The sequence below is a fragment of the Sphaeramia orbicularis genome, chromosome 13, assembly GCF_902148855.1.
Source record: "Sphaeramia orbicularis chromosome 13, fSphaOr1.1, whole genome shotgun sequence".
Taxonomy (NCBI): Eukaryota; Metazoa; Chordata; class Actinopteri; order Kurtiformes; family Apogonidae; genus Sphaeramia; species Sphaeramia orbicularis.
In genome coordinates, this window is record NC_043969.1 from 3,458,046 (window position 1) to 3,477,269 (window position 19,224).

The 19,224-nt window shown below is 41.1% G+C and overlaps 1 protein-coding gene across 9 annotated transcripts in view; it reads right to left on the bottom strand.

The window, feature by feature from the left end:
* Window positions 1–724: 724 nt before the first annotated feature.
* Window positions 725–19,224, bottom strand: part of LOC115431900 (NLR family CARD domain-containing protein 3-like) — a 41,771-nt gene continuing 23,271 nt past the window's right edge. For 5 of the 9 annotated variants that reach the window (XM_030152607.1, XM_030152600.1, XM_030152601.1 and 2 more), the window contains 9 exons: window positions 15,406–15,525; window positions 11,026–11,249; window positions 8,734–10,546; window positions 7,932–8,102; window positions 5,823–5,996; window positions 4,232–4,405; window positions 2,629–2,802; window positions 1,439–1,612; window positions 725–1,284 (listed from right to left, as the gene is read on the bottom strand). In XM_030152607.1, the coding sequence (XP_030008467.1) occupies window positions 1,275–1,284; window positions 1,439–1,612; window positions 2,629–2,802; window positions 4,232–4,405; window positions 5,823–5,996; window positions 7,932–8,102; window positions 8,734–10,546; window positions 11,026–11,249; window positions 15,406–15,525 (3,034 nt within the window). In that variant the 3' untranslated portion in view covers window positions 725–1,274. The remainder of the gene's footprint in view (window positions 1,285–1,438; window positions 1,613–2,628; window positions 2,803–4,231; window positions 4,406–5,822; window positions 5,997–7,931; window positions 8,103–8,733; window positions 10,547–11,025; window positions 11,250–15,405; window positions 15,526–19,224) is intronic. The other 4 variants (XM_030152604.1, XM_030152605.1, XM_030152609.1 and 1 more) reach the window with 4 other exon arrangements.

Here is a 19,224-nt window from a genome sequence, read left to right on the forward strand (position 1 = left end):
CAGTATGTCATCTGTCATATTTTTACACTGACCAAGAACCCATCCTTCTGCTCAAGTAAGACATGAAACCCATGAGAATGTTTTCACAATGAGTTGGTTTCATTAGGATTAGTCTGAACTGAATGGAATGACAAAGATAAACGCACGCATCAGAACAGAAAAACACAGATTGAAATGGAAAAGAATGAAAAGAAACAGACGGAAACTAAAGTCCCAACTGTTGAACTCACCTCTGAACCCTTTATAGAACACTCCCAGAAATACTCTGACATTCAACATTTACACCTGAGTGTGTTATTGGAGAACCCAACAACACTGCATGACTTTGGGGACATTTTTCAACTGTTATTAGGTAGAAAATCAAGGTTAATGAATTGACCATATTTGGTTCCTTACCTGTAATTGCAAAAAAAGGAAAAAACAAAAAAACAATAAATATAAAAAAAAACCAAGAAAAACCCATTTAAAGTCAAAGGAACATGTATTTAAGAAACTAGAACATCACTGTTAGAACATCACAACAACATGTGTGCTGGTCCAGACCCCTGTCCCCTTAGACCCCCATGTCCCTGTCCCCTTAGACCCCCATGTGTGCTGGTCCAGACCCCTGTCCACATCCACATGACCCCTTTGAACATCATTCCTTACATTAGTTCCATTACTGCATGGAACTGAACAAAGCACAGGTGGACCTGACAGACCCTGGAGACCACATTGGACCTGACAGACCCTGGAGACCACATTGGACCTCAGATTGTGGACTCACTGTCCTCTCTGGAACTGCTGATGTCACTGTCTTGTCATGTATTTGGAAATGACCAAAAATAGTCACTTGCCTGATCACAGGTCCAGTTTTCAGGTATAAAGTGTAGTTCTCCATTAGTCCACAGGGTGGCAGCACAAAATAACTCAGTGCCATCCACAGAACACACTGGTTCACTGACTGTACATCCAATGAAAAACCTCTGGTCAGTTCCTTCTTTTTCAGCTCCTCCACTCCTCGGTGCTTCGTGGTTCCTCATGAATCCATCTCAGAGAATCATCTGGAAGGATGTTTCACCGCCTTTAAAGTCACATGATGGACCGAGGAGGCGGAGCTACAGGAAGTCTGCCTCACCTTCTGTGACATCATCAGAGGGAGGAGTGAGGAGTGGAGGAGAAGAAGTGAGGAGTGGAGGAGAAGAAGTGAGGATGTGCTGCTGCTTTCACATCTGTCGATCATCTGGACTCAGCTGATCCTCACACAGTCCTGATCACAGTGACTGTTCCACAGATCACTTCCATCTGAAGAAAGAAGAAAATACAAACAGATCAGAAAGAAATGTTTACGGAGACATTTCTGAATTTATTCAAACCACAGAGGAATCACTAAAAATAATCAAACAGACTTCTAATCATGGAGGTGTTCACCAAACCAGCACAAACTGACATTACTTACTCCAGTTTCTCCAGTTTACAGTGTGGACTCTGAACAAGGTCCTCCAGTTCTTTAACATCTGAATCCTTCAGGTTGTTCTGACATAAGTCGAGTTTTATCAGATGTGAGGGATTGGACTTCAGAGCTGCCGCCAGATAAGAACAGCTGATTTTGGACAAACTGCATTCCCACAACCTGAATAAAGAAGAAATGATGGAGATTAAAATTAATGAATATTTCAGCCAAATATATTTAGGTTTTCAACATGAATGTGAAATATTCAACATTCATTTCAACCAAACAGTTTTTACTGACTGTAATTTTTGTAGCTGACAGAAAAATCCAACATTAAATGGTGTCAACTATACAGTGGTTAGAAAAACTCTGTGAACCCTCAAAGTTTTCTGCATGAATTGCTCATAAAATGTGATCTGCATCTCAGTCACCAGTATAGACAAACAGAATGTGTTGAACCCAAAACCACACAGCAAATGGGGGGTTTAGTGCCTTGCTCAAGGGCACATCAGCCAAAAACTCTCCACCAGTCCAGGGAATCGAACCTGCGACCCTTCGGTCACCAGTCAACTCTCCAGCCAATCCAGGCCACGGCAGCTCCAATCATGGAGGACAAAATGGAATCCTGAGTTTGTCAACATGTAAACATAGAAGTAAAGTGACTAGAGTGGCTTCAGAAACAGAAAAAACACCTTTTGGAAAGAGCCAGTCAGAGCCCAGAGCTGAATCCAATAGAGACGCTGTGGACTGAACTCACCAGAGCCATTCACAGCAGACATGCTCAGAATAGAGCTGAGCTGATGCAGTTGTGTCACAAAGAATGATCCCAAATGTCCCTGGACATTGTGCAGGTCAGATCAGCAGCTCCAAAAATTATTGGTTATTGGTGCAAAAGGAGCTTCAATCATTACATTCACTGGGACTGTTGAAGAGTTGTGCTCAATAAACACATGAAATATTAGTAGTGTTTGTGTGCTATTAGCTTAAACACATTGTATTTGTCTGTACTTGAGACTGACATGGAGATTAGATCAGATTTTATAACCAATTCATGCAGAAAACTACAACATTTCAAAGGGTTCACACAACTGTTCTTGGAACTGTAAAACAACATAATGGATGTCAGTTCTGTTTGTTCATAAATGAGGTTCAGCTGCTCCTAAAACAGAACTCTATCAAACTAACACTGAACTGACCACAGATCCTGTAGTTTACAATGTGGACTCTGCAGGAAATCACACAGCTCCTTCACTGATGAATCCTTCAGCTTGTTTTCACTCAGATCCAGTTTTATCAGATGTGAAGGATTGGACTTCAGAGCTGAGGCCACAGAAGAACAGCTGATCTGTGATAAACTGCAGTTATGCAACCTGAAGAAAGAGTCAATGATGTAAATTAAATCCATTCAGGATCCAGTTCTATATGTTTAGGGTTTAATCACATGTTTCAGACTGTTTTTGTCAGATTTCTATGTGTAAACTCAAATGTCTAAAGTGTCAGACAAATGTAAACAGTAAACAGACCAATATTTACACATTATTTCTACATGTGTATAAATCTGCATCAAATAGAGGGAATATTTCCTTATTATTAACATTCATGTCAGTATTTAGTGAGTGTCAAACTGTTGGAATATGTTTTCATGGTTTGATGTCATAGAAATGCAAACCCCAGTGGATGATGTTCTCTATGACATCACCAAAAGTCTAAAGCTTTGCCATTGGAGCTGAAGTACTGTCCTGCAGTAAATGCACATCATTATTCCACCACTGTCACTGATGGAAATGTTTGAGCTGAATATTCACTTTCTCTCTGATGTCATATTAGTTGGAGTGAACAAACACTGAAACTAGGACTGCTTTTCTTTGGAGTCTTTCCACCTATACATCTGTAGTTTCAGTTCAGAACTCTCATCTGTGTTGTTGTTCATTTGGGAGCTTTGTCATTAATGGCTCATCTTTTCATGTGGGACAGATCATCACACTCATATGACTGGACTCCTCACTTTCTGGACCTGAACAATGACTGGACTTGTGGGATTTTCATCCTACAACCTTCAGACGTTCTACACACATAAAGGTGAACACTCCAGACTTACTTGTAGTTTGGACATAGTTTGGAACTTTCACCTCCGTCATTTTGGCTCATGCTGTTTTACACTCTTTAGAGTTTCTGTCGGATTTGATCTTTGGTCAATCACATGTTTAAAAAAGCACTTTCACAGCATTAGATTCACTTCAGATTCTACAATTTCAACTTGATGATCATCTTGTCTATTTGAACAGATGCAGTATTTGATCATGTGTTGATTCTTTCTTTGTTGTCAACACAAAGTAAACTCTTCCTCCATGTTGAACTGTTGTCTGAATACAGTTGGTGAACATTTGAACAACAGTATCTTCCTGTTCTTGGTGTTCTTCAGTTTCTGTCAATTCTTTGTGTTTAGATACTGATGAATCTGTCATGACTCTATTGTACTGGAGTGGATTCTGATCAAATGGACATCATTATATTTCAGAGAATTCCATTTTCAGTGTCTGTCAGTGCATCCACAAACACACACACTGTTTATGTTTATGGTCATTTTAACGGAAATTTATATTATTATTTAAAAAAAAAAAAATCCAATACAGGTATTTTGGATTTCATTTTGATATGTCTTATGAATTTTTGTTTTTTTTTTTTCCTTTTTTTTTTTTTTTAATTTCAACAAGTTCCTTCATATATTTGTTCTCATCTCTGATGAGGCTCTGTCGTTAGTAAAACATATAAACTCTAGAACAGTAACAGTGAACTGACCCCAGATCCTGTAGTTTACAATGTGGACTCTGCAGGAAATCACACAGCTCCTTCACTGATGAATCCTGGAGGTCGTTTAGACTCAGATTCAGTTTTATCAGATGTGAAGGATTGGACTTCAGAGCTGAGGCCACAGAAGAACAGCTGATCTGTGATAAACTGCAGTATTTCAACCTGAAGAAAGAGTCAATGATGTAAATTAAATCCATTCAGGATCCAGTTCTATATGTTTAGGGTTTAATCACATGTTTCAGACTGTTTTTGTCAGATTTCTATGTGTAAACTCAAATGTCTAAAGTGTCAGACAAATGTAAACAGTAAATGGACCAATATTCACACATTATTTCTACATGTGTATAAATCTGCATCAAATAGAGGGAATGTTTCCTTATTATTAACATTAATGTCAGTATTTAGTGAGTGTCAAACTGTTGGAATATGTTTTCATGGTTTGATGTCATAGAAATGCAAACCCCAGTGGATGATGTTCTCTGTGACATCACCAAAAGTCTAAAGCTTTGCCATTGGAGCTGAAGTACTGTCCTGCAGTAAATGCACATCATTATTCCACCACTGTCACTGATGGAAATGTTTGAGCTGAATATTCACTTTCTCTCTGATGTCATATTAGTTGGAGTGAACAAACACTGAAACTAGGACTGCTTTTCTTTGGAGTCTTTCCCCCTATACATCTGTAGTTTCAGTTCAGAACTCATCTGTGTTGTTGTTCATTTGGGAGCTTTGTCATTAATGGCTCATCTTTTCATGTGGGACAGATCATCACACTCATGACTGGACTCCTCACTTTCTGGACCTGAACAATGACTGGACTTGTGGGATTTTCATCCTACAACCTTCAGACGTTCTACACACATAAAGGTGAACACTCCAGACTTACTTGTAGTTTGGACATAGTTTGGAACTTTCACCTCCGTCATTTTGGCTCATGCTGTTTTACACTCTTTAGAGTTTCTGTCGGATTTGATCTTTGGTCAATCACATGTTTAAAAAAGCACTTTTACAGCTTTAGATTCACTTCAGATTCTACAATTTCAACTTGATGATCATCTTGTCTATTTGAACAGATGCAGTATTTGATCATGTGTTGATTCTTTGTTGTCAACACAAAGTAAACTCTTCCTCCATGTTGAACTGTTGTCTGAATACAGTTGGTGAACATTTGAACAACAGTGTCTTCCTGTTCTTGGTGTTCTTCAGTTTCTGTCAATTCTTTGTGTTTAGATACTGATGAATCTGTCATGACTCTATTGTACTGGAGTGGATTCTGATCAAATGGACATCATTATATTTCAGAGAATTCCATTTTCAGTGTCTGTCAGTGCATCCATAAACACACACACTGTTTATGTTTATGGTCATTTCAACAGAAATTTACATTATTATTTAAAAAAAAAAAAAAAATCCAATACAGGTATTTTGGATTTCATTTTGATACGTCTTATGAATTTTTGGGTTTTGTTTTTCTTTTTTTTTAATTTCAACAAGTTTCTTCATATATTTGTTCTCATCTCTGATGAGGCTCTGTCGTTAGTAAAACATATAAACTCTAGAACAGTAACAGTGAACTGACCTCAGATCCTGTAGTTTACAATGTGGACTCTGCAGGAAATCACACAGCTCCTTCACTGATGAATCCTTCAGCTCGTTTCCACTCAGATCCAGTTTTATCAGATGTGAAGGATTGGACTTCAGAGCTGAGGCCACAGAAGAACAGCTGATCTGTGATAAACTGCAGTAATACAACCTGAAGAAAGAATAAATGATGTAAATTAAATCCATTAATGACACACATTTTATTTATTTATTTTTAAGGCTGTCAAAATGAACGCATTAACTCAGATTAATCCATCATCATGGTTAATCTGATCATAAATGTTGACGTCATTAACCCATCTGCAGCAGAATGACTGTGAACGTCTGCTCCAACACATTTGGGTCAGTTTGTCCAGTAGAGTTAGAACAGAACCAGAAGAACCCACCCATAAAGAACAGAACCAGCGGAACCCACCCATAAAGAACAGAACCAGCGGAACCCACCCATAAAGAACAGAACCAGCAGAACCCACCCATAAAGATGGAAGAGCAGAAATATGAGGACAAAAAAACCCAGACGAACAGTCGACCCACAGAAAATCTTGGACCCACTCTGCAGGAAGGAGTTTTCTATTCACTGAAGCACTTCCAGATTCAAATACCACATTAACACCAAGCAGACGTTAGTCTGGATTCTGCCAACACTTGGGCTGACAGAATCCAAACTTGTGACAAACATGTTTAGTGCAAATATATTGAAAAAAAAAATAAAGTAAGGTCCACACAACCTGTGAGCTCCCAAAGAATTTATTAACAGACATGAGGCCAGTTGGGCCTCGACCCAAAACGTTACTGTCTTTTTTTTTTTTTTTTTTTTTTCATCCAATTTTTTTGGGATCCTGCACACCCTTCATTTTCTGGATATGAGCGTCGATCACCTCTAGTGCAAATATATTCCCTTCTTTCTTCAGTCTGTTTGCTCAAGCAAAATGAAACACCATTAATACAGATCAAAAATTAATGAGATTTAATCATGAGTAATCCAAACTAATCCACAGCAACCCTGTGATTAATCTGATTAAAACTTTTAATTGTCTGACAGCACTATTTATTCTATGATCAATACAATATGTAAAGTACAAATACTAGATTCCTAAAGTCCTTCTCATTACAAGTAAAATGTAATTAAATGGTTTGAACTCATAATACTTAATGTGCAGGAAAATTGTTGCTGTCAGTGTTCTTTGATTTATAACTCAGTCCATAAATGAAACAATTCATGTTTCAGTTTATTACAAATATTTCAACTCAACCCATCTGCTGATCTGTGGGTTTCACTGTATGTAATATGTACATTTATTCAATATTAGAAGATGATGTTCTTGTTTAATGTTCAATCCTCTGATCTGAGCTGAAAAGGTTTCAAATAGAAAATGATAAACTCAAGAACAGACATCTGATGACAGCTTTTCTTGGTGTTCTATTATTCTTTTACTTTGCGTTATCTTATTTTTATCAGTATTTGGTATTTCATCGTGGTACTTTTACTTGACTGTATTAAAAGAACATCTTCAACTCATCATATGATGTAAAATAAAGGATGATGATGGGTTTGTATGACAAAGGTTTGGTTGTTTAATGCTCACACATCTGATCATGTAAACGTGTGTGAATCTTACATATGAAACATTTTCAGTATTTTTAAAAACATCTCTTTCATCGTAGGTTTTCAGTGTCAGTTTTGGTTGTCTGAGATCAGATCAGGAACAGCTGTTGTTCCACTGGACCACATGGTGCTTCAGTAATTAGCACTATGGCCTCTGAGCAGAAGGAGGATTCCAGCACCAACTGTGTGTACCTTTGTGTGTGAGCGCTGCATGTTCTACCCCTGTCTGCATGGGTTCTCTCTGGGTTCTCCAGGTTCCTAACATCCTCCTTCTTCATAGTTTCAATGGGAAATCCAAATCCCTCATAGGTGTGAATGTGAGAATGAATGGTTGTTTGTGTGTGACAGTACTGCAGTGAACAGGGTGGACCCCACCTTCATCTATAGGTAAGCAGGATCACCTCTGGCACCCCCATGACCCTCAAGAGGAAAAACACATGGATGTGTTTGGACTGAACAGTAGACAGTCAGTGAACTAACCTCAGAGTTTCCAGTCTGCAGTTTGGACTCTCCAGTCCAGACGCCAGTTTCACTCCTGAATCCTGTAGGTCGTTGTGACTCAGATCCAAAAGTCTCAGATGTGAAGGATTAGACTTCAGAGCTGAGGCCACAACTTCACAGTCAGTCTGTGAGAGTCTACAGGCAGAAAGTCTATAAATACAGAATTTACAGGAAATTAATTATGAACACATTTATTGAACATCTGAGTCTGAACGAGGTCAGGATATGGTGTTGTGTGACACCAGTTTAATGAACAGTTCTAAGGTTTAAAAAAGACAAGAAAACCAGATGAATAAAATAGACGAGTATAAAGACAGATGGAATGACAGCTTCCAAACAATAAAACCAAACACCCTAGATCTGCCCCTAGTGGCTGGATGTAGTATAGTTCAGACTGTTCTCCTGTTCGATGGGACTTCAGACAAACTACACAGTCAAAGTATACATCAAATAAATGTTCATTAGGCTGATATTTATTAAAGAAATCATTTGACTAATTACTTAGATTTGAATAAGTTACATGATGATCTTAAAATGAGTGATCGACCGCTTCAATGACCAATCAGTGTCAAGAATCCCTCAGAAACACAAACAGAAACCAATCAGTCATCTGGTGGGTGGACCTCACATCCCAGTGTCTCTACTCCGTTGACTCTGATCATACAACCATCATGGCAGTTCCCATATTTCACTTTGACAGAAACACAAGACAGAGGGTCATGTGATCCATCTTTAGATTCAGTCTATGATTCATACTGTTCATATTCTCATCAGTACTTACATGGCCTCTCTGCAGTTCCTCACAGCTGGGATCAGTCTGTGTCTTCCTTCATTTGATGTGTTGTACTTCTGCAGGTTCAGTTCATCCAGAACCTCCTCTGACATCTGCAACATGTAGGCCAGAGCTGAACACTGGATCTCAGACAGTTCCTTCTGTGATCTGTTCTTTGACTTCAGGAACTCTTGGATCTCCTGATGGACTGTTTGGTCCTTCATCTCCGTCAGACAGTGGAAGATGTTGATGCTTCTGTCAGGACAGATGTCCTTAGTGTTCATCTGCTTCAGGTTCATGATGACTTTATGGATGCTCTCTGGTCTGTTCTCTTTTGGACCCAGCAGACCTCCTAAAAGTCTGTGGTTGGACTCCAGACAGAGGCCATGAAGGAAACGAACAAACAGATCCAGGTGTCCGTTCTCACTCTGAAGGGATTTTATCATGACTTTTCTGAGGAAAACATCCAGGCTGTCACTGAGGCTGTCACTGAGGCTGTCACTGACTGTGAAACGCCTGAACATGTTTCTGAATGCTGAGTCTCCCATAAACCTCTTCAGAACCTCTGTGTTGTTGCTAGTGTAACAGTGGTAGATGTAGACTGCAGCCAGAAACTCCTGAACACTCAGGTGAACAAAGCTGTAGATTGTTTTCTGGAAGATCACAGTCTCTGTTTTGAAGATCTCTGTACAAACTCCTGAGTACACCAAGGCCTCTGTGACGTCCAGACCACACTGATCCAGGTCTTCTTGGTAGAACATCATGTTTCTTTTCTCCAGTTGTTCAAACGCCAGCCTCCCCAACTTCAGAAGGACTTCCATGTCTGCCTTTGTCAGCTCTTCTAGACTTGTTTCATGTCCTTTTTTGTACTTCTTCTTCCTCTTTGTCTGGACCATGATGAGGTGTGAGTACAGGTCTGTCAGGGTCTTGGGCAGCTCTTCTCTCTGGTCTGAAGTCAACATGTGCTCCAGAACTGTAGAACTGATCCAGCAGAAGACTGGGATTTGACACATGATGTGGAGGCTCCTGGATGTCTTGATGTGTGAGATCATTTTGTTGGACAGATCTTCAGAGGTGGATCTCTTCTTGAAGTACTCCTCCTTCTGGTCATCAGTGGTGAAGCCTCGGACCTCTGTTACCCCGTCCACACATGAAGGAGGGATCTGATTGGCTGCTGCAGGTCTAGATGTTATCCAGACGAGAGCTGATGGAAGCAGGTTCCCCTTGATGAGGTTGGTCAACAGGACGTTGACTGATGACTTCTGAGTGACGTCTGAAACAACCTGACAGTGGTGGAAATCCAGTGACAGTCTGCTTTCATCCAGGCCGTCGCAGATGAACAGAAGTTTGCAGACGCTGATCTGCTCTGCTGTGACCTTCTGTAATGTTGGATGGAAAACATGGAGCAGCGTCAGCAGACTGTACTGCTCATCTGAGACCAGGTTCAGCTCTCTGAAGGACAGCGGAACCACCAGACTGATGTCCTGGTTTTCTAAACCGTCGGCCCAGTCCAGAGTGAACTTCAGCACCGAGAAGGTTTTTCCAACTCCAGCCACGCCGTTGGTCAGAACCACTCTGATGGGTTTCTGCTGCTCGGGTAAGGCTTTGAAGATGTCCTGACACCTGATTGGCCTTTCTTGGATGATCTTCTTGGAAACTGTCTCCAGCGTCCTCACCTCATGTTGGGTATGAACGTCTTCACTCTGTCCCTCTGTGATGTAGAGCTCAGTGTAGATCCGGTTTAGACGGGTTCTACTTCCAGTTTCCTCAGTTCCTTCAGTCACACATTCACATCTGCTCCTCAGACTGAGTTTATGTTCAACTGCAACCAAACAAGAAACACTTGAAATAAACACAGCTGGGTCAAAACATCTGTTCTCATCTGTCAGTCAATGTTAATACTATTTCATATTGACAACAGTTTCCAAATGACAAACCCTAGACCTGTTACTATGGAAACCACTGATCAGACATGGATCTGATTTATACAAACAGGAATCATTCCAAAGCAGTTTTAACAACACGGACAAGATGATTGTCACTGACCAAATACTGAATAATGGGATTGAATTTACAGAGAATCAGTGAGTTACTTTGACCATCATCCTCTGTAAAACATTGAATTTGATCAATAGGAAATAAAATCAATATTTCAGTTGATAATTTCCAACATTTGATAGAAAATGTAGCTCAGTCTAATGCAGTTCAGATGTTCTTTGTTGTGCTGCTCAGTCAGTGACAGTTGAACACATGTTGTGTTTAGTGAAGTGCAGACATGTTCAGACAGATGTCCAGTCTTACTTTGGACAGAGCTGTGGATCTGCAGCTCAGCTCTTGTTCTGGATGTTTCTTCACACTGGGGACAGGAAGAGTCTCCTGATGAACCAGACTGGTCCCAGTATGAAGTGATGCACTGTCTGCACAACCAGTGTCCGCAGCTGGTCCGGACCGGATCACTCTGGACCTTCTGACACAAAGAACAGGACGCTGGGTCCACCTCAGGAACATGAGTCCTCTCCGTCTCTCTGTGGACATCAACACATTGTTTAGAAGAAGCTTCTTCAAAGTTCTTTCAGATCAGCTGTTCAAAGGATCACATCTACACTCACAACTCTGTGCTGGGTCAAGGACCTGGTCTGGTTGGGGATCAGACCCAGGACCTTGTTACTGAGCGGTGCCAGTGTAAACCACTGAGCCGCCTCAACTCACAGTCTGTCTGAAAATGGCAGCTGGAAGGACTGATGAGCCTCCATTTCAGCTCACATGTCCAACCCAATGCACTGCTTGATTCTTCTGAAGCCCATGTTCAGTCAAACCCACCAGACCTGTGACCCAACAGCCTTAACCCAGCGGTCGGGTTCTGAAAACAACCCAGCATTTCTAAGTGTGTCCACACCACACAGAGGACTTCCATCTAACACTGCTCTGGTCTTACTGGTCTGTTTCAGAGCTGATTCTCACACAAACATGTGTTTAATTCAGATGGCGGCGCGCATGGACGCAGCGGCTCAGAGCTCCCTACCCCAGTGCTTTCTACTGTTGTTTTTATGGTTTTGTGTGAGTGTGACAATCTGTGTGAGTGGCTTAAGACTCGTGTATACAAGTACAGAGTTACAGAGCATCGGATTCGCGAGTCAAATCGATATCACAACGGACTTTCAGTCTCATAGCATACCACCAGAGATAGCGAGACCACCGGGCTCCCCCTGGATTGTTGTCGGGCCAGGGAGGCGGCGCAGACGGCGCAGGGAATGGAGACAAAAGCGAGGACGCAGAGCGGGCCTGCTAGCCAGGCTGAGGAAGCAGCCTTTAAGACCAGCGCTACCAAGCATCCTCCTGACGAATGCCAGATCTGTCGTCAATAAAATAGACGAGCTGGAGTTGCTGATGTCGGGGAACTACCACACTCGGGACTGCTGTGTGACAATTATCACGGAAACCTGGCTTCACTCGCTCATCCCAGATGAGGTAGGACAGCTAAAGTGCCGCACAATGCACCGCTCTGACAGGACCTGCAGCTCCGGCAAAACCAGAGGAGGAGGACTCTGCATTTATATTCATCGAGGTTGGTGCACGAACAGTAGAATCATAAATACTCACTGCTCTCCCGAATTGGAGACAATGACTGTTATGTGCAGGCCGTTTTATTTGCCGAGGGAGCTAACGGGGGTGCTTATCTCGGCTGTTTATATACCCCCCGATGCTAATGTTAGCTTAGCTCTCTCCCAGCTCCACGATATTTTATGCAGACAGCAGAAGGCTCATCCCGACGGAGCTGTTATCGTGGCTGGTGATTTTAACCAGGCCTGTTTAAAAACAGTTTTCCCCAAGTTTGTGCAATATGTCAAAGGACCCACCAGGGGTAGGAATACACTGGACCGAATTTATTGTAACCTGAAGGACGCATACAGAATTATTCCTTTTCCACATCTAGGCTTGTCAGACCACATCTCCCTGCTCGGTGTTCCTGCTTATAAGCCATTAAGGATAAGAATTAAACCAGCCAGGAAAACTATCAAAACCTGGCCTGAAGGAGCACTCAGCCAGCTGCAGGACTGCTTTGATAACACAGATTGGACTGTCTTTGATCACTTGGATCTTAATGAACACACTGAGACTGTTTTATTTTACATCAAAACCTGTACAGACAATGTCACTGTGAACAAACAGATTAGGGTGTTCAGAAATGAGAAACCCTGGATGATGGGGGGTGCGGTCACTGCTGAAGGCAAGAGACTCTGCTTTTAAAGCTGGGGACCGAGACTGGTACACCGAGGCCAGGGCAAATCTGAGAAGGGGGATCAAAGAAGCAAAGAGGGACTACAAGAGGAAGGTGGAGAGACAACTGGCTGACAACAACACAAGGCAAGTGTGGCGGGGTTTACAGCACTTAACCAACTATAAGGGCAGCTCGTCGGAGGTAGCAAATGCCAATGCCTTGTTGGCAGAGGAGTTGAACATCTTTTTTACCCGCTTCGAGGCAGAGGGATCCCATTTTGCACCTCCGACCACACAGTCCTCCAGCACCCATCTGCTGGAGCTGCAGGAACATCAGGTGAGAGGGGCCCTGAAAGCTGTAAACCCACACAAAGCCACAGGACCGGACGGGGTACTTGGGAAAGTACTGAAGGCCTGCGCAGACCAGCTGTCAGGGGTCCTAACGAGGATTTTTAACATCTCCCTAAAAGAGGCCACTGTCCCATCCTGCCTGAAAACAGCCACCATCATACCTGTCCCCAAGAAAAGCACCACAGACAGCCTGAACGACTACAGACCGGTGGCACTCACGTCTGTGGTTATGAAGTGTTTTGAGAGGCTAGTTCTGCACCATCTTAAGTCCTGCCTCCCTCAGAACTTTGACCAGCATCAGTTCGCATACAGGAAAAATAGGTCAACAGCTGATGCAGTCTCCACTGTTCTCCACGCTGCTGCGAGTCATGGGGAGAAACTGGGCAGCTCTGTGAGGATGCTTTTTGTTGACTATAGTTCGGCATTTAACACCATTTTGCCGAACATACTCTTCAAGAAGCTGACTGACCTGGACTTCCCACCCCTCATCTGTAAGTGGATTAGCAGCTTCCTGACGGAGCGACCACAGACAGTGAGGGTGGGGCCCCATATATCCTCCACCCGTACACTCAACACGGGCTCCCCTCAGGGCTGTGTACTGAGTCCATTCCTGTACACACTGTACACGTATGACTGTGCCCCCTTGTATGACTCCAACATCCTGGTTAAATTTACTGATGACACCGTTATGGTGGGTCTCATCTCCAGGGGCGACGAGACAGCATACAGGGAGGAGGTCCAGAGACTTGTAGCTTGGAGTTCAGTGAACAACCTGCATCTGAACACAAGTAAAACTAAGGAGATGGTGATGGACTGGAGGAGGAACAGAGCAGACCCCGCCCCACTGCAGATAGATGGTGTCTGTGTGGAAAGGGTCTCCTCTTTCCGATACCTGGGTGTACGTGTAGCAGATGACCTCAGGTGGCACACGAATACAGCTGCAGTAGTCGGCAAAGCGCAGCAGAGACTGTACTTTTTAAGACTACTAAAAAAATGCCACCTGGATGTGAATCTACTGCAGACTTTTTACCGCTCCACTGTGGAAAGTGTGCTGACATACTGTGTCACAGTGTGGTACGCCGGCTGGACGGCCAAGGACAAAAAAGCCCTGCAGGGGGTCATAAAGGCAGCACAAAACATCATCGGCTGCCCCCTGCCCTCCCTGGAGGACATCGCAAACTCTAGGGGGTTGAAGAGGGCAAGGAACATCTTGCTGGACACATCCCACCCTGGCCGGTGCCTCTTCAACCCCCTACCCTCAGGGAGGAGGTATCGGGCTCTGGGGAGCCGAACAAACCGGCTCAGAGACACTTTTTATCCCTGGGCTATAAGGCTTTTAAATAAGTAAACTTGGGGTATTACCTTTTTAAACTTTTAACTTTTAAAGCCTTTAAGTTTTTAACTGTCTTGTCTACATATTTATTTTAAGATTTTTATTATCACTATATTTTTTTAAGTCTTATTTATATACTATTGTGTTTTTATCTTGTTTATGCTGAATTGCACTGGGGGGGGAGGCCTGCACAATTTCATTGTAACGTGGAGTACAATGGCAATAAAGTTTATTCTATTCTATTCTATTTAATGTTCATTCAAATGAAGAAAACACTTCAAGCATAAAAACAGGCTCTTAGTGTCTGAACCTTTACACACATTTGGTTCAGGATTGAACGTCTTTCTTTTGTCACATGTGAGTGAGTCTCATGTGTTTCACAGACTTTAAGGCTGTTGTTCATCTCAGAGTCTCAAACATCTTTTATTCACAGCAGCTGGAGTCCAAATGAGGAGTTTAGAACATTTCACTAAAGCTGGACTGGAAACTGTCAGTTCTACTCACACACCTGAGTTTGATTTGAACCAGTTACTGACAGGAACTGATCACATTTGACCTGCAAACTTCATCAATATACAAGCAATAAGAGTATTAACAGTAATAGTAGAGGACTGTATATGATCAAAAACACACACAACTATGAACGCAGAGGGTTCGGACTAATGGCTGTAGCTGTCAATCAAGACTTCAATTAGATTAAAGATTCTTCTGTCAGATGAATTCATACATGTCAAATAAAGATCAGAAATAATGTCTCATCTGTAGAAACAGTCTCTTACTCTGTGTCTGAAGGTCCAGGTTCAGGACTAAACCCAGGAGGACGTTCCTTGGACCGGTCACTGTTCATGGACAGACATGTGGACACTGGAGACTCTGCTCTGGGTCTGTTATACTGACCTCTGGAAACAACACAAGTACAACAGTTGGATTGGACAGTATGTTAGTTTTATTCACATGTGAACACTTCATTTTCTATCACCTTTGGTTATTATTCATGTGTGTTTTTATTCTGTCTGAAGGACACATTTGGACTTTAAAGTGGACACATCATGTCCTGTTCTGTCTCTACTGTTGTTGAACCAATAAAGTCCAACTAGAATCAGTGTCATGTTTGTTGAACTGTGACAACCTGTCAACTGGTAGTTTACGTCCATGTCAGAACATGTGAAATAAACAGATGCCTCCAGACTGACCAGCTCTGATTTGATTCAGATTTTATGAAAACTGTTATTAATCCTAGTAGGGCTGCATGATTAATCGATTTTAAATCGAAATCGGATTTTTTAAATTAGGACAATTTTTAAAAAAGGGAAATCGTAAAATCGATTTCATCTCTCTCGTGCCTCCGGGCCGCGTGCTTGCGGGCTACCGTAGGCTCCTCCTCCTATCAGTGACAGTTGTCTGTCACAGAAGTCCGTGCAATGACTGGACTTTAAATGTGTTCATGAGCCCACAGTACTTATAGCAATGTAAGCCGTGGCTTCACGCACGGATCCCACAACTGAAATAGAACTGCATGTGGATCATTCATCTTAAATTGTCCCGGATCCGAACTGTACTGTCTTCTTCTGAACCGGGTCCGGGTCTCAGGGTCATCAGCCTCAGCAGAGGAGCCCACACAGCCCTGTGCCCACACACATCCACCAGCTCCACAGACAGAATACCTCCAGTGTGTCCTGGGTCGGTCTGTTCCACGCACGGATCCCCCAGTTTAAGTAGAACCGCATGGGGATCAACGTGGTCCACGCACGCACGACTGATGCCTGTCACTGACTTACACTGGTATCACTTCTGTGGGCCCAGATACCCAAGAAAAAAAAAATAATAATAAAAATAAATATATATATATATATATATATATATATATATATATATATATAATTTAAAAAAAAACAACAATTATATATATATATATATATATATATATATATATATATATAATTGTTTTTAAAATTAATTTAGCTCTCTTACTTGCTAAATTTTTCATTCACAAATGTAATTTATGTTACACAAAACCAAAAATTATTTATTTTTTGAAAGATGTCGACCTTTATTTAAAGCTGTTCGATAAATCTAGAAACAAAAAGGCAGGTATAAAAAAGGTATAAAAAACATAATTATTTGCTCTGATTTGGACATTGTATTGTAGTGCATTCCCCCTGGCAAACTTATGTTATTTTCTTGTTGTATACATTGTTTCTATACTCCACTTCATTCAATAAAGATTTAATTCAGAAAAAATAAACTTCTGGTGAGTTCATCACATGATCCCATCACAGACTTGAGGTCAGAGCAGTGCCTTGCACTGTGGGCTGCTCACAAAAATGACATGCTGACTTCTGTTGTCTTTTGTAGTTTTACCCAAAAATCGAAATCAAAATGGAAAATTGAGTTTCAAGAGGAAAAAAAAAAAAAAAAAATCGGGATTCTTTTGTTTTTTTGCCAAAATCACGCAGCCCTAAATCCTAGTAAACATCAGAAAAACTGAGCCTGATATTTTCATTATTTATTGAAAAATAATCAGCCACAGTAGAACCACAACATGTGAAATAAATATACAAATTGGACAGATATGATTTGCTCAGATGTGGAAATACACCAGAACCAAACTGCTCCTGGATCCAAATAAATACATAAATAAATCAAAGCTCTGATGCTCAAACGACACATTAGTGTGAGTTTTCATCTAGTTGTAACTTGGTAAAGATGCTGCTGTGGATTTTCTTTTCCACACGTTAAAGACATCTGACACTTTAGACCAACTTCTTGTCCATGTGTCCTTTAGTCCTTACCTCTGTCTGTTACTAATTTAATGGCATTGACTGTGAATTTAAAGTGTGTTGTATCCAGTGTTGGGAGTAATGCATTACAAAAGTAATTACAAAAGTAATGCATTACAGTAACAGAGTACTTTTTGCTGTAACACAGTAGTGTCAGGCATTACTAATCAATTTTCAGTAATATTTTACTCAGTAAATGTTCAATAGTACTTGTGTTACAACACACTTTTGTCCATAATTTAATTACTCAAATGAAAAAAACAAAATAAAACTGGAAGACTGTGAGACCTGAAGGAATCCAAAATGTGTCTACAGTTCTATTTCCTGTTGGTGTTCAGCCAATGGGTGCAGACGGCAGAGGACAGTCCACTGTCCACATGGACGTCTGCTCAGTACTAAACCGAACTCTGCTTTAAGGCTCCAGTAATGCATTACAATTCTGAGTTAGTTTAGTTGGATTTCCAGCTCATAGAATCATCAGAAAACAAAGAACCAAACAACATGGTCAAACTAAAGTTTTCAGCGCTCCAAAAGGAGTGGGAAGAAGTCTAACTTATGGACTCCACCCCCTAATGATTACATTCATTCTGCTTCCACTGCTTTAACACACTTTTTTTCTATATATTTGTACAATAACACATAACATCCATACAAACCATTCACATACACTTCTTTTAGTCACCTCACATACAATCAGATTTGAATAATCAAATGCATGTCAGTTCTTCTGTCAGACACTGTGGTCCACAGCCCCTCCCTCTGCAACTTCCTGTTGCACTCATCCTGTTTCCTGCGTCTGAGTCAATATAAAACTGAAGGACTTTTGGAGTTGTCTTTACAGGGTAACAGAGTTGACAGGTAGAGTTGACATTTGTGCTGTTTTCGGCCCTAAAACCAACAGAACCAGAACACCACATGGCATTTTTACACATAGATTCTTCTAAATATCATATTGTAGCAGCTGTTTGTCACCAAATTTAAACGACTGAAAAGTCACTGAACTGAAGACTTGAACAGAACTCAAATAACCACTAGATGCACCATGGGTTTAGATGGATTCCAAGGGGTTTATTTTCAGGCTTTCTGCAGGAAAACAACAACCAAGGCCTTCCTGCTGTCTCTCCTGTTCAGACTGGACTGGACTGGACTGACTGGTAGAAAACCAGAGGCCCACCCAGGTGCATGATGGTCTAAGTTGGTGCTGCCTATTTATACCCAGGTGCCCACGGTCTAAACCAATAAGAAAACACAAAACAAAAAGGAGCTAAATACTAAAGAATGAAAGAAAGAACCATGAAAATCCAAAAATATATGTTCAATATGAAACAAACAAAAAGCAACAAACTAAAAATAAACAATTAGCAAAAAATACTAAATTACTGAACAAAAAAGGTCAATTAACTTGAACCCAAACTAAACAGACAAATAGCTCCTACACATATATAAGTCAAAGTCACATTGAAAGTTATTTATAAAGATATTGTCGTAACACAGTTGACATAAAAGTGCCATAAATACACACTTGACTCCCACACTACTGTATATGAAATAACTCAGAAAGAGGAGACAGAACTTGGAGTCTTTTCAGTGTTTTCTTCAGGAGGAAATGACATCATGTGGAGCAGGTCATGTGATTTGGAATAAACACACTTCCTTCACAGGTGGTTTTGTCATGGGTAACTGAGATGAAAATAATTTCTGACACAGATACAATTTGTTATTTTTCATATAAAATTTGATATATTGCCAAAAAACAAGTATCTGTCATGATTATCTCAACTGAATAAAAAGAACACAATCCGAACAGTTTTTAACTTA